General features: G+C 39.5%; 1 protein-coding gene across 2 annotated transcripts; it reads right to left on the minus strand.

Moving 5' to 3' along the window:
- Window positions 1-760: 760 nt before the first annotated feature.
- Window positions 761-13,975, minus strand: SMU1 (SMU1 DNA replication regulator and spliceosomal factor). 2 transcript variants are annotated; one of them, XM_081319391.1, is made up of 12 exons: window positions 13,810-13,975; window positions 12,653-12,863; window positions 11,788-11,940; window positions 8,561-8,671; window positions 8,246-8,374; window positions 7,151-7,270; window positions 6,287-6,403; window positions 5,336-5,463; window positions 5,126-5,252; window positions 3,688-3,855; window positions 2,612-2,764; window positions 761-1,678 (listed from the first exon to the last, which is right to left on the minus strand). In XM_081319391.1, exons 1-12 carry the CDS (start codon window positions 13,833-13,835, stop codon window positions 1,580-1,582), a joined length of 1,542 nt encoding a protein of 513 aa, XP_081175517.1. In that variant the 5' UTR covers window positions 13,836-13,975; the 3' UTR covers window positions 761-1,579. The 2 variants fall into 2 exon arrangements, with proteins under 2 accessions (XP_081175517.1, XP_081175518.1); XM_081319392.1 differs by lacking the exon at window positions 8,561-8,671.
- Between the last annotated feature and the right edge of the window lie 697 nt (window positions 13,976-14,672).

A 14,672-nucleotide genomic window follows, 5' to 3' on the forward strand; every position in this document is an offset into this window, starting at 1 on the left:
CCCTCAATGAAATTAAGTTTGACACCCCTGCTTTAAAAGTACCAAAGTGTAACACAGTTTCAGATCCTGTCTAGTATTTCCATTGCCAATCATGTTTTAGTAAAAGCTGCTTTTGACAATTCCTGGTTCAAGAGTTCTTTCTTTCCTAAGATGTGGATTGGGGTGGGTCCTGACACATTCCTATAATTAATCCCCTCAAAACTCAGAAATACATCCCCAAACTGATCTTTTGTAAAAGCGATTAGAAAATGAGAAGAGACTGGGGCACCTAGTGTTACCATTCCTTAAACCAGCCAGCCACCTGAAAAGCTGTCCTAGATCATGCCACCAAGTACAATACAAACTATAGTTTTTTGGCTTTGTGCGTGCGTGTGCGCATACACACACACACACACACACACACACACACGAATCTATCCAAGTTTCTTAAACATCAGAATTGTTGCTGATTGGCTGGTTGAATTAATGTAACTTGCAAAGAGAATGACTTTTAGTGTATAGTAATAATTAAGGAATTAGACATCAGAGTCAATCTCTCAATGCAGCCTACTCCAGAACATTAAAAAAGATGAGATTCCCTCTTGATGCCCATGAATACTTATAGGAAAGATGGATACATTTAATAGTACTAATTTGCAGATGCAACTCAATAAGTAACTTGTTTTTTCACCAGTGCAGAAAGTAGCATGCTTTCTTCATAAACATGAATTTCAAGTTTGATCTTATTTTAAAGGGAGAGTTAGAAAAGTTCTAAGCCAGATGCCTCTTTAAGTAATATTTTATTGTAGAACAGAGAAGTGTTTTTTTAGAAAAAGGAGCTACAAAAAAATCTGCACAAATTTAGAAACCATAAAATGTCCATTTTGAACAGCAAAATTATAATTCTTCAGGAAACAAAATATTTTATTTCTTATTTTCTGAAAATAAGATGAAGCTTGTAACATAAACTCAGTATATTTCAAAACATCAAATTGTCTACAAAACAATAGCAATTAGTTTCTATACTATTCAAGACACTATATATATTCTAAATAGGAGAGGGAAATTAACATCTAACCAAAGCAGAACTCCCCCCCCCCCCGCCCAGTGTGGCTATAAATTTAATTTGGCATGTAAGTAGCACGTTTACCTTAATAACAAGGGGTATCACTCAGCCAAATTACATAGTCTGCAAGATCATAACTTTCAACTGGCAATGTTTAAATATGTGTTTTACATTTCCATGAATACTGCCAGAATTTTTAACATATGTGTATTTGTTCTTCATTTTTGCCTTAACCAAAAGAATTCATTTTTTTAAAAAAAACAACCCAAAATATGTAGAAGTAATGTCATTCACATAAGAAGCAGAAATGAAATGTATGAAAAGAACATTTGTAGAAATTGAACTGATTTTGCAATTTGCATATACAACTAGCGTTAGATATAGCTAAAGATTTCTCTTGGGACAGCTGCACATGAAATTCAATATAAGTTAAAACAAAGCCTTTTTAAAATCTTTTAGGAAACATAAACCCCTGCACATGGTACACACTTCTAAGGGATTCAAAAGCAACACACTGAAGGAATTGATGCAGTTCTATGGTTTCCACAGCTTCAACAACCCATCTTCACTATAGGTAGCAATCAAATTTTGGTGGGGATGGTGAGCAATACCAATGACATCCTTTTCATGAACCTTAACATCAGAAAGGAAGAAGAAACAAGATTATCTCCAGAACATAACATGAGATATTTTCTATACATATCATAAAAGAAAAAAACTTAGAAAATAATCAAGAAAAAAAAGTGTTTTCTGGAAGAATGGATTCTGGAACTAATAGAACTAGCTTAGACAGCAAAATTTACTGTTTTAATGATAAACAATCTGACTACTTGTTTCTTGTGGCTTGGATATTCCTATTAGTTTTCCTACAGGAAAAGCAGAAAAATTAAATTTTGACTTTGTGATTGCGGATTACATCTGATTTGATTAAAGAAACATAGTGGATTGTTAAATACATGGTTATGGTTTACTTACAGTCAATAGGTTATTGCACGTGAGATTAAAGTTAAACTATAGGCCTAAGTCCTAAATAAGTCCTGAAAAGACACCACAAAGCAGGCTTCCAGACACTCCCCATATCTGTTCAGCAATGTTAGCCGGACAAGGGATTCTGAAGTTGGTCTACACATCTGGTGGATATTTGGGTGGGGAAAAAGTGATGTGGCGGTCAGAAAACAGGAAGCAGAGTTTTGTAATCTTCGCTAGTGATTTTTTGAGAAGGAAATCTGCTCTGCCAGGAATTCTGTAAGTGTAAACTGGGGAAATATTAGATTTGGTGGAAAAGCCTATAGGACACGGGAGCCAAATCTAGCCTCTACTGCATACAGCAGAGATCCCCAACCTTTTGGGCACCAGGGACCGGTGCCATGGAGAAAGGTTTTTCTGCGGACCAGAGGGGGTGTGGTTTTGAATACTGCCTGCATCCCGAGGATGGAGCTTTGCTTGTTTGTGTGGCCCACTTGCTGGCATGCTGCGGACCGGTGCTGATCCACGGACCGGAGGTTGGGGACCCTTGGCATACAGAACTGCTGCTAGGTTGCTACCAAGACACCATCTGCTACCCACCGTCAGTGTTCTCTCCAGCTTCCCAGTCACTGTGCTGAAACAGTAGAGGACAAAATCTTCACCCACACAGTAGATCCACTCGCCTCGAGGAGAAAGGGCGCAGCAGACAAAGTCACCACCTTCTCTCTTACCAGAGCTGAAACTTCTCACAATCTACCAAGTTGAAATATTATCAAGAAAAAAGAAATCAGCAGCCGTATTATAGTTCAAGATATAGTATTCATTTCTCATGACAATGCCCTTCCAAAGGACAGAGTAAAACGTTAGGGAATTGCAATCTCTAATGCAAAGTATTAGCAACAGCACAAGTAGCAAGCAGATCCTCAGAGGTTAAAGGACGCTGATGGAGAAAGAGACTTGAGTTTTATCTCTCCAAGGGGGTGGGTGAGCTGAAATGTATGTATTAAATCTTCACTGTAGTTTTGATTCAGTACTTAGTACAAGTATTATGGTGTGCATATTTCAAACCTCACTAGCTCCTTTCCTTTTGCCTTTGGAAATATGTTAAATACACAGCAGGGAAATATCAGCTAACCTTACAGTATATATGAGATGTGCTATAACAATGTTATTAGAGACATGTATAAACCTTTATAAAAAAATATAATCTGTAAGCTGCCTAGAGTCGCCTTATAGGAGAGATGGGCAGCATAAAAATGTAATAATAAAAATTAAAAATTAAAAGTAGTATCAATATTACGGGCTAATATATGGGGAAAAGAGGATTTTTCTCTCAGTACAAGTTCCTGAGATCTCTTTAGCATTTGTTAAATGACTAAGTTCACTGAAGCAAATTCCAAGAACCTTCCGAACCAATTTAAAACTGTGTATAAAAGAAAATAGCTAAAACTAGCTACAAATGTAAGCTAAAATAGGGTCTTTCAGATTATTTGGGAATCCTAAGTATTAATTCAGCAACCTCAACCAATCAATGCAACACTTAATTAGGACTATGGAAAGTCTTACAAATCAGAAAGAGTGGAACAATGGCTTCCCACGGTCAACTCTAGCTATTGAGTCCAAAAGGAACACCGATTGTGTCCTCTCGGACTTTAAAATACAATCCAATCACGTACTTGCCCCTGCATGTTCATGATGACAACTGTGTTTGATCTGTTACAAACAACAAAGTGCTCTGGATTTTTAGGCAGGAGAATCACACTGTTCACAGTAATGTCTGTTCCAGCTGTGCTACCCAGAGATTTGAAAGTGTTACAGCATTCTGTAGTCTTCATATTCCAAACCTAACAAATGAAGAGGAAAGGAAAATAGGCAAATTCCATATTAGAATGAAACCCAAGCTACCCCATGTGTGTCTTCATGCAGGGTATATAATGGCCCTAACCATAGCACTGTTTCCCATAATACAGGGGTGTCAAACTCAATTTCATTGAGGGCCGCATCAGCATTGTGGTTGCCCTCAGGGGGCCGGGTGGGTATGGCCAGGGTGGGCGTGGCCTACTGGGTGGGCGTGGCTAGAGTGGGCGTGGCCTACTGGGTGGGTGTGGCCAGCTCTACATCGTTTGCATCAAGGGTGCCTATGGGGGCCTGGGCAGGAGTGGGACAGATCTGAGGGTCTCTGGCAGAAGGAGGGTCTCTGGGCCAGGGCCAAGGCAGTGGGGGCCGTTCCCTCACTGTTTCCAGGATGGCTTCGCGGGCCGCATGAAACCACTTCGCGGGCCGGATCCGGCCCCCGGGCCTTGTGTGTGACATGTCTGCCATAATACATAGGCCCTTTCTCCATCTGTATACACTTGCCTCTTACGAGGGGCACTAATACAAACATTTCATTAAAAAGTGCAATCAAAAAGTCAACCCGCTCTGTGCCAATATTAAAAACGAAGGAAAAAAAACCCTACTAATCAGTCACTTAAAAGAGATTGACCAGAAGCTAGTTCAACTCAAACAAAAAAAAATCGATATGTCTGAAAGAGCTGCAGCTAGCAGAAATCATTTGTGAGACTGAAGTTGCGTTTAGTTCAATTTTACCTGGACCAGGCACTGCACAGCATTTGTAAATATTTCTTGTGTTCAGTAGAGGTAGTCCTCGACTTACAACAGTTCCTTTAAGTCACTGTTCAAAGTTACAACGGCACTATTTTTCATAACTTACAACTGTTGCCGTATCCCCATGGCCGCATGATCGAAATTCAGACGCCTGGCAACTGACTCATATTTACGAGGTTTGCAGTGCCTTGGAGTCATGTGATCAGCTTCTGTGACCTTCTGACGAGCAAAGTCAATGGGAAAAACCAGATTCACTTAACAACCGTGTTACTAACTTAACGACTGCAGTGATTCACTTAACAGGAAAGCTCATAAAAATGGGGCAAGACAGGTGGCAAAATGGGACAAAACCTACTTAACAACGGTCTCGCTGAGCAACAGAAATGTTGGGCTCAATTGTAAGTCAAGGACTACCTGTGCTATTAAGAGTGTGTTTCAAAAAACAAGGAGCCAAAATTTCAACTAATCACACAAATTACACCTAGCGAGCAGGACCTTGGAGCGTACCTTCACAGTGCCATCAGAGGATGCACTAATAACATAATGTCCATCTTGTGTAAATGTAGCTTCGTTAACGAATGAGGAATGACCACGAAATTCTTTGAGAGTCTTTCCTGATTTCAGGCCATGAATCCTGTTATGGCATAAAAACTACATTTAGTGTTATGTGTCCCGAGTCAGACGGAACAGCCAAATGAGTGGCAAAACGAGACCTACCGGATTGTCTGATCAAAAGAGGCGCTCAGAATCTGGCTGCTATCCTTCGAGAAACTCAGGCAGGTGACACCTTTGCTGTGGCCTCTTTCAAATCGCCTCAGACACTGCCCACTCTGAATCTTCCACACCTTCAGAGAAACCAAGGAACTGACGGTTACCATCACCCGACAGTAACATTTCCTGCCAAATTGCCTTGCTCGCTCAGGTAGACCCAACACATACTGTATAGGGCTTCTGTTCTTACGAATAAAATAGATTTCTCCACGGCAGCTGATTGGCCATTGTTGGGACAGAATGTTGAACAAGATTTTTAATTTAATTTAATTTTAATTCCATTTATATCCCGCCCTTCTCCGAAGACTCAGGGCGGCTTACAAGCTTAGCAGTAGCCTTCATTCTATGTATAAGATGTTCTTATACTCAAACGGGGCCCTTTTATTAACTGAGTATCTGAAATTAGTGAATAGCACTAAACTGCCAGTCCATGATGTGTGCTACAAAAAAAACCCATAAAAGAAAAACCAGAACAATCTGAACCCCAAATATGCACCCAGAGAAAACTGCTCTTGCCTGCCCATATTTCTGCATGATTCACTGCCATAAACACTGTTTCCTTCTATGCAGTCTTGGACATAGAGAGGAACAGTTGACTTGTCTCTGTTTCTTTATACAGCATGATTGGGGATTGTGCAAACTGTTCCTGATGCTAAGAAAGAGTAGAACTACTTTCCTTCGGGAAAATACTTGTAACCTCTACCCATGAATCAATGCTTAGAAAGCAATACAGAAATTCATGGAGAAAGGACAAAGAACAAATTCTCAGAAGATGATTAATTCATACTCTTGAGCCCTGACAAAACTCTCCATACGGTGTGTCTGTCAGGTCTTAGAAGTTCAAGAAACATGGCTTATAAGGCAGTTCTTGGGTTCCACATTGGGCCTCCAGCATACCTTAATTTTTCCATCTTGTGCTCCAGTTGCTAACATTTCAGTGTCTCTGCTGAAGCACATACACAGCACTGCATCATCCATCATCATAAAATTATCCTGTGCCTGGTATTTCAGGTCCTAAACAAAGCAATGAACAAGGAAAAGAACAAGCATCAGGAGGAACAATGTATACAAAATTCATTTCAGGAGCCACACTATCCCAAATCATACTATTAAAACCCAGACTGGTGGTGGCTCTCCAATTTAGAGGGCAATTTTAGATCTAAATCATGAGATTCTTTGAAATAGAATAAGTCAAGGATTGAAGCTAAGCTCTTCTATACCCAAAGTGTGCACCTCAGATGTTAATTGTTACTCCATAAATTTGGGATTGCCAACATTGTACTTATCATTTATACAAAAACAACATTACTGTCTCTTTGCAAAGCTTCTCCAAAGCCCATTTTTCTCCACTCATATTTATTTCCAATTTTGAAATATAAAAGTAACCAGCAAGAATTAAGCACCCATTTCTATTTTTCTTTTTAATCTTCCAAAGTTTTCTACCCATTCCACCAACAGCAAAGATAAAGCAAAGAAGAAAATGTTCAATATGGCTCATGGATCTTGCACCTCATAACATCTTCTACTGACTTCCATTTTGAAAAGGACTGTAATGAGTGCACTGCACTGCACTGCTTTAAAAAAACAAAAAGCAAATAGAACATTTGGTTTGGCACTGTATACTCTAATTTAAAATTCCATTCCAATTTCATCTGGAATTCCAGAAGAGTTCATATTACTCATCTTCATTTATTGTGCCCAAAGAATTGATGACGTGTGTTGAGTAATTCACACGGCAGTTAAGAGGAGTCATAGAATTACCTTCCTGATTTTCCCAGTAGTAAAGTTCCAGACTTCAATAAATCCATCCACAGAACCAGTGACCAGATATTGACCATCCGGAGAAAATCGAGCACATTCCACGTGAGACTTTTGACCAAACTATTTTATGGGGATAAAGAAGTAGCATATAATAAATAATATATACTAATCTAGACTGGAAAGGTAAAGACATCCTCAAATTAAACTTAATTCGTGCTGGATACATGGATACACTGATGGAGTTCTCTTGGCATCTGTACAAAAGTAGCTTGCATTGCCTTTCCTCTCTACAACCCTGGAAATGATACCCTGGTGATCGCTCACTGGTTGGAACTTGATCTTATTTTACTCTTGGATCCAAGAAACCATTTTCTTGATGGTGTACCTGAAACACTGTGCAACTTGTGCCTTCCGCCGGCAGCAGTCACTTACCTACCTACCAGCCTGCTTGCAAGCCACCTGGGATCTGCCATTTCCTGTGGGCTTCCGCTCTGCTTTCGTTGGAAGTTGTGACGAAGTTGCCAGAAAGTCCTTACTTATCAAATAGCAACAGGGAGGGACCACTGGGATTATCACTCTTAAGCAATGTGGTCATGTGATGTCACGCTTTACAACTGTGTCACTTAGCGTCAGAAATTCTGGTCCCAATTACCATCGTTAACTGAGGATTACTAGTACCTACTGCAGAGAGAGGAGGATTGGTCCAAGTCCACCCAGCTGGCTTTGTGCCTAAGCTGAAACTCCCGATTTCTAGCCTAGGGTCTTAACCACTGTACCAACTTGGCTCTCACCCAATTCTTTACTAAAATCAACTTTTCTTTTCTTTTTAAAAGTACAAGAATATAAAATGACCTGTACATGCACTATTTAAAAAAACAGAATTCTAAAGTATATTAGGTTGGTCAATGAATCACAGTAGGGTTCTCACAACAAGGTAAATCAAATAAGCCACATGATAATTGGATACAATACTGAACCCAGCCAGTGAGATATTCTAAGCCTTAAGTGTGTTCCTCATTTAATCCAAACTGAAATTCCCACATCCCAGAAGGACTTGAGACCTGTTGCTGAAATCACGGTGAAGGATAAACCCACCTTGATATGCCTACTCAGCTGCGTGGGGAATTTTTCCTCTTCCACATCTTTGACGGCTGCTTTTCCTCTGAACAAGTCAATAGTCATACCAGGGGGAAGTAGCCCCTGATGCTGCTGCCATTTCAGGGCCTAAGATACCAGAGAGGATTACAGACACAGATCGTAACACTTTTGAAACTTAATACAAAAGGGCACTCAGACATTTTTTAAAAAAATCTTCTAAGCACCATATCAAAGACTCATAATCTTAGGCTTTAAAGAACGATCAGTCTTCCATTTCATACTCATCCATTAAGCTTAAGGGGGAAAAAATACCTGTCCTAATAATGCCATAAGACGAGATGGAGGTACCACACTAACTTCACCAGCCAAGGCCTGGGCAATGGCAGCTCTCCGCTTCTCTTTGCTGCTTCCATCTGGGTATGCCTGAAACGCAACAGGAGTCATTGGACTTAAGGTAAAGGTAAAGGTTCCCCCGCACATGCGTGCTAGTCGTTTCCAACTCTAGGGGCCAGTGCTCATCTCCGTTTCAAAGCCGAAGAGCCAGCGCTTGTCCAAGGACATCTCCGTGGTCATGTGGCCGGCATGACTAGAAGCCAAAGGCGCACGGAACACTGTTACCTTCCCACCGTAGTGGTCCCTATTTTTCTACTTGCATTTTTTACGTGCTTTCGAACTGCTAGGTTGGCAGAAGCTGGGACGAGTAACAGGCACTCACTCTGTTACGCGGCACTCGGGATTCGACCCACCAAACTGCCGACCTTCTGATCAACAAGCTCAGCATCCTAACCCACCACATCCCTTCATTGGACTTGCATGTTGCCAAATTCATTCAGATCCACAGACATACAGAGCATTAACTTCCTTTTGAGAAATCTGCCACTTTAACGAGCAACTTGTCTGGATTGTCAACTGGATGTTTTATTAAAAATTCACACACACAGACACACACACACACACACACACACACACACACTTCTAAATCCACAACAGTTTTGAGTGTTGGGATAAATTTGGTGGAAATAACTGTATTGGGAAAGGCCAACTCTATTTAGTTTGAATCAGAACAAGACCTTAATCCAACCTTCTACTTATTGTTAAAATGCACATTACTTCTGCTTCATGGTAGCTTCAGCCAGAGAAAGTGGAAGACATATCAAGATACGTGCCAGCAAAGAAAGGAAAACAGTCCTCACAGTTCAAATGTTACTTACCTTCAAAATGGCAATGTTTTATGTCAATACATAATAAAACCCAACCATCACTTAGACTTACAATTACTATATTCTCACAAATGACCAGACTTCATGCTAACTGTCTTTCCAACTGGTATCAACAAATCTTTCTCACATACAGAGAAATTGAGCAATGTAATGTGACAAATAATATTTTTTTGAAGAGCATACCCAATATAGAAATATTAATTTTTGTTCCTCAAAGCGTACTGTGGGGCAGAATTGAATCCAGCCAGCTAAGCAACACTGATTGCTTATTTGTATAAATTACACTGATCTAAAGGCAAATAGAAAACAAAACAAATTCTGGAAATCAAAAGAGTTAAGTTCTGGAAAGGCAATTTCCAACTTTGAGAAGAAAGTTAGTATCATATGTTTTCTGAACAGAAGAAATTTATTCTGGCTTATAAAATAAAAATACACAACAAAACAAAATATACACACAATGTCCAGTAACAGGGAATGCAAATATACAGGAAGGAACAAAAAGCATTTTTCTGTCATTTATCAAAACAAGATCTGGATGAAGACGGCTTCAAAGATATAATAGTAGGTAAATGAACAGTAGGTGCCATAACTGAGAAAGCTGTGAGCAAATACTAGATGAGATTTTCTACAACTTTAGGCACTCACAGCAGTTTGTCAGCTAGCCTGACCTACAAAGATTATCACATGTGCACAATGAAGCATCCCACTAAACTTGGTCCAGGAAAGGGCAAAGTTTATACATAGACCAAAGCTGATACCAGATACTCCCAGTCATGGTGATTTCTTAGCCTTTAATGACAATTGTAACTGTAGACCTGTTCTTTTTGAGGAAAGACAGCAAAGATTCTCACTTCCTATTATCGAAAAATCATGAACCCACAAGATTTCTCTTTGTGAAGATTCAATCTTAACTGATTGGCCCCGTTCTAATCCATCACTATGACTGTCCAACAACTCGTTCAGACCATACATGCCCTATTATTGGCGTTTCATCATTGCCTTCTTTTGTGTTTTATTCTTATAAAAGGAAAGCTCCTTTTAGTAGATGGGTGGTTTTATAAATTAATTAAATAAATGCACAACCAACGTTAAAAAAATTATAAAGAAATTAAACTGTTGTCACTATACTGGAAACCCCCTCATTCTCCTCCGCCCCCCCAAATTTCTCTACGACTGTCCCAGTGACTTTATATAAATGTTAAATAGAACTTTGGGCAAAGCAGTGCCTTTTGGTACCCAACAATACCACTGCCAGATCTAAAAGCACACTCTGTTACGTAAAACCATCCTGCAAATAGGAGAGATAACTTCCATGTACAGGACCTCCAACTCACAAAGACAATCCAAGAAGAGAAGATTGTTAATTATATCAAATACTATCTCAAAAACAAGCAAGAGCAACAAAATTGCACCCATCTACTCTCTCACATAAAGAAGAACAGAGCTACCATGTTGATTCTATCCCAAACTAGGTCAGATCTCAAAATGAAATGTAACCAAGAAATAAAAAGCATTCTTATTTATGACACATTGAAACAAAATGTCTAAAAGGAAACAATTTTAAATTTTAGATAAGGCATAAGATCATGGGTTCTCAGCCTCTTTCCTCTGTATAGTCATATTTCTCTTTAATGTTTTATCTTTGTATATACCTCGACTTGTTTAGACAGGCCAGGTTTAATCAGATTTTTCAAAGAAAAAGCATGTCACTTTAGGTAAAATTAGTCAAACAAATGTAAAGAATATGTGGGGCAAACGGAAAGAATGTATGCGCAAACCAACAGAGAATTTTAAATTCTTAAAACTAATTCCACAGAGGTATCTGAACCCATCCCAAAAATATTAGAAATACATCTAATAACTTCCTTCTTTTACCGGTCCTAAATCTCTTAGAAGACAGGTAGCATCTGTCTACCATTTATTAATTAAATTTACATTCTAATTATATCATTGCAAAATGCAGAAATTGGAAAACAAGCTAAATCTTCCATTATGCAGAAATGATTACATGAGGTGTATATTGCAAACTGTAAATGAGAAAAATAATAAAGTAAACCTAGTTAGGCCAAACAAACAGCAATATAATGTTGTTTAAGAACCAGCTTAGCCTAGTGCAGGGGTAGGCAACCTTGGCTCTTTTATGACTCGTGGACTTCAACTCCCAGAATTCCTGAGCCAGCCATGCTAGCTCAGGAATTCTGGGAGTTGAAGTCCACGAGTCATAAAAGAGCCAAGGTTGCCTACCCCTGGCCTAGTGGGTCCTTCATATATTATTTAGCATAATACACATAAACAACTATGAGCCAACACAGTTTTTACCTCACGTGGGTCAAAATAGGACCTAGCCAAAAGGTTCTCAAGATGAATATATCGCTCTGGTTGGGTTTGCTTTAACATGATCATTGGGTCAGTTTGTCTCAGAAGAGATCTAGCAGCACCCAATTCACGAAGTTCTATCAGTTCCAGAACAACCTGAAACATCAACAGAAAAGCATTATTAGTCATACAAACATGTGCTAATGCACCAAACTATTACACTTATGTGACTTGTAAATTTAAATGGAATTATACAGTTGATGGTAAATGTTAGCAAAATTTGATTCAAGTTTCAAAACTGAAAAAGAGTGTAGAGCATAAGTCTTGAAAATTCTTATTTTTTAATGAAAAAAAATAACTCATTTATGAACAGGGCTGTGTTTAAAATGCACTAACAACTTTAAAACTGTTATGTGGTACCAATATTATATTACAGAAGCATGGTACAATACAAAGCTTATATTCTTGGAAAAAAATCTTTAAAAAATTAATCAACAGAGTGTAAAAACTGGGGGAAAATCAGATTGCATATAGAGCTAATATGATTTTATACTAAATAGGAATGATTTAATTTTCAGAGACAGCAGCAACCATAAATGTCAAGATATATCAAATGGCATGTGCATGACAGTGTGACATAAATAATGCAGTTATGTGATGATGCCATGACATTTGGCACAAATATTAAGTTATGTTATCTGCATGATCATACATATGATACATCATGCATGTATCATCATTTGCCTCTATGTTCAAAAATGAAAGATGAATATTCTACAAAGATACAAAATGCCAATTTATTTTCTAGCAATTCAAAATATATGCCAACAAATACAACTCAAAATATTATTGCACAAAGCTTGCTGACCTGTTCATACAGATCAATGAGTGTTTTGTCTGGCAACTTTAGGGACTGTATTGCTTGCAGTACTGTATCCCAATGGCCACTGTTAATATCCGCCACAAAGCTCTCAATGCTGTCCACCGTGTTCAGAGACACTGTTGTTTCCTCTTGCAATGTAGCCAGGGCACGATGAAGGCTGTTCTCCTTCAGATATTGCATGATTAAACGGATGACACTGAACAAAACAATTAATACAATAAATTACTGATATTTACTCCATTTTGTCAGTCCCTTTCTCCCACACAAATAACATACTATCTTATTAGAAGCAATTTTCCGATATTCATTTCTGTTTCAAAGAGGAAAGAAATTCAATCACAGCTTAGTAGCTACACAGTAGTGTAGTGAACTAACAGATGCTTTTGCTCCTTTTTGATTCTACAGGTAGTCCTCGACTTACAACAGTTCGCGTAGTGACCATTCAAAGTTACAACAAGCCCTGAAAAAATAACTTCTGACCATTTTCCCCCTCTTACAACCGTTGCAAGCATCCCCACGGTCACGTGACTTATATCTGGATGCTTGACAACTGACTCACATTTATGACGGTTGCAGTGTCCCAGGTTCATGTGATCACCTTTTGCGACCTTCCGACCCAAGCAACGTCAAAGGGGGAAACCAGATTCACTTGACAACGGTGTTATTCATTTCATAACCGCAGCGATTAAGGCAACAATGTCGTAAAATGCAGCAAAGCTCGCTTAACAAATTTCCCACTTAGCGACATCAGTTTTGGGCTTCGTTGCGGTCTTACGTTGAGGACTACCTGTACTGACGCTGCCAAATGCATTTCTTTCTCTCACCCCTCCCCCGACACCCCATTCGCCCACCCACCCACCCACTCCACCCCATATGTTTTTGCCTTCCATACGAACAACCAGTAAATATACAAGCGCAAAACTTCGGCCGCCTTCGGAAATTCCCGGAATGAATTTAGAGCAACCCGGTGCTCCGCACAGCTGCTGGCTTGCAGTTATAGGCAAGCGGAGCGTCCCGAGGACGCGCCAACGGGAAAAGCAGCAGGGAGGCGGGTGAGAAGGAACCAGGCCTGGGACAGGTCAAAGGAAGCTGGCACCGAAACGCAAAACCCGCCCGGCCCCTTGGCCGACCAGCGCACTCACTCCGAGGACTCGATTTCTATCGACATGGTGAACTAAGTAGACCCGCCACCTCGGACATCGAAACACAACGCCAGCACCACCCGACGCTCATTCACTTCCGGGTCAACTCCTCCTTTTGTATCATAGATACACCACATAAAAGCAAGCCTCGATGGCTTTTCACTTCCGGGCTCCTTTGACCACTTTTTTTCCCTCTCTCTCTCTCTCTCTCTCTCTCTTCTTTCTTTCTTTATTTATTTTATTAATGGGACTTATATCCCGCCCTATCTCCCGAAGGACTCAGGGCGGCTAACAACAATAACATATAATAAGTACAGAAATTAAGATAAAATTAAAATTAAAGTCCTCTGTGCAATAAATTAAAATTAAAAATTAAAAATAAATTAAAAATTGTAAACATAATTAAAATGCCTGTCAGTCCAGGTCAGCCAGGTGGAAAAAGGAGTGTTTTGAGGCTTTAGGCTTAGAGGAGAAGCGGGAAAAACACCCAGGGAGAAAAACATGCGACAGATGTCATTACACAACAGTATATCTGTCAAGTAATAGCAAAAAAGAAGTTTCTTCTGTTTCCGAGCCAGGGGGGGGGGGCGGGGGGCGTTTCGACTGAAGATTTTTTCAATTTGAGATGTAAAAATGTTTTTTAAAAAATCAATATTATTCAGTCTGGGTTTGGCGAACATTTTAAGTCAACGACGGAATATTGATGATAATGCTGATTTTTTTTTTCTCAAGTCTACAGCGGCATTATTAACAAGTAATACACGTCTGAAGGAGTATAGATGGTCATGACAACCTGCCTTTACTCCCCCCACCCCGCTCGCAACATGTTACAAGTGACTTTTTCTAGAATTAAAAAAGAGAAA

This window comes from Vipera berus (genome assembly GCF_964194415.1).
Source record: "Vipera berus genome assembly, chromosome: 2".
Lineage (NCBI taxonomy): Eukaryota > Metazoa > Chordata > Lepidosauria > Squamata > Viperidae > Vipera > Vipera berus.

Excerpts from the sequence above, each read along its gene's own strand:
- SMU1 (XM_081319391.1), bottom strand. The coding sequence starts at position 13,835 with ATGTCGATAGAAATCGAGTCCTCGGA. Across the intron at positions 12,864-13,809 it reads ATAGAAATCGAGTCCTCGGA|TGTCATCCGTTTAATCATGC; the intron begins GTGAGTGCGCTG and ends TGTTTTGTTCAG. Across the intron at positions 7,271-8,245 it reads AGCTGAGTAGGCATATCAAG|TTTGGTCAAAAGTCTCACGT; the intron begins GTGGGTTTATCC and ends CCCATAAAATAG.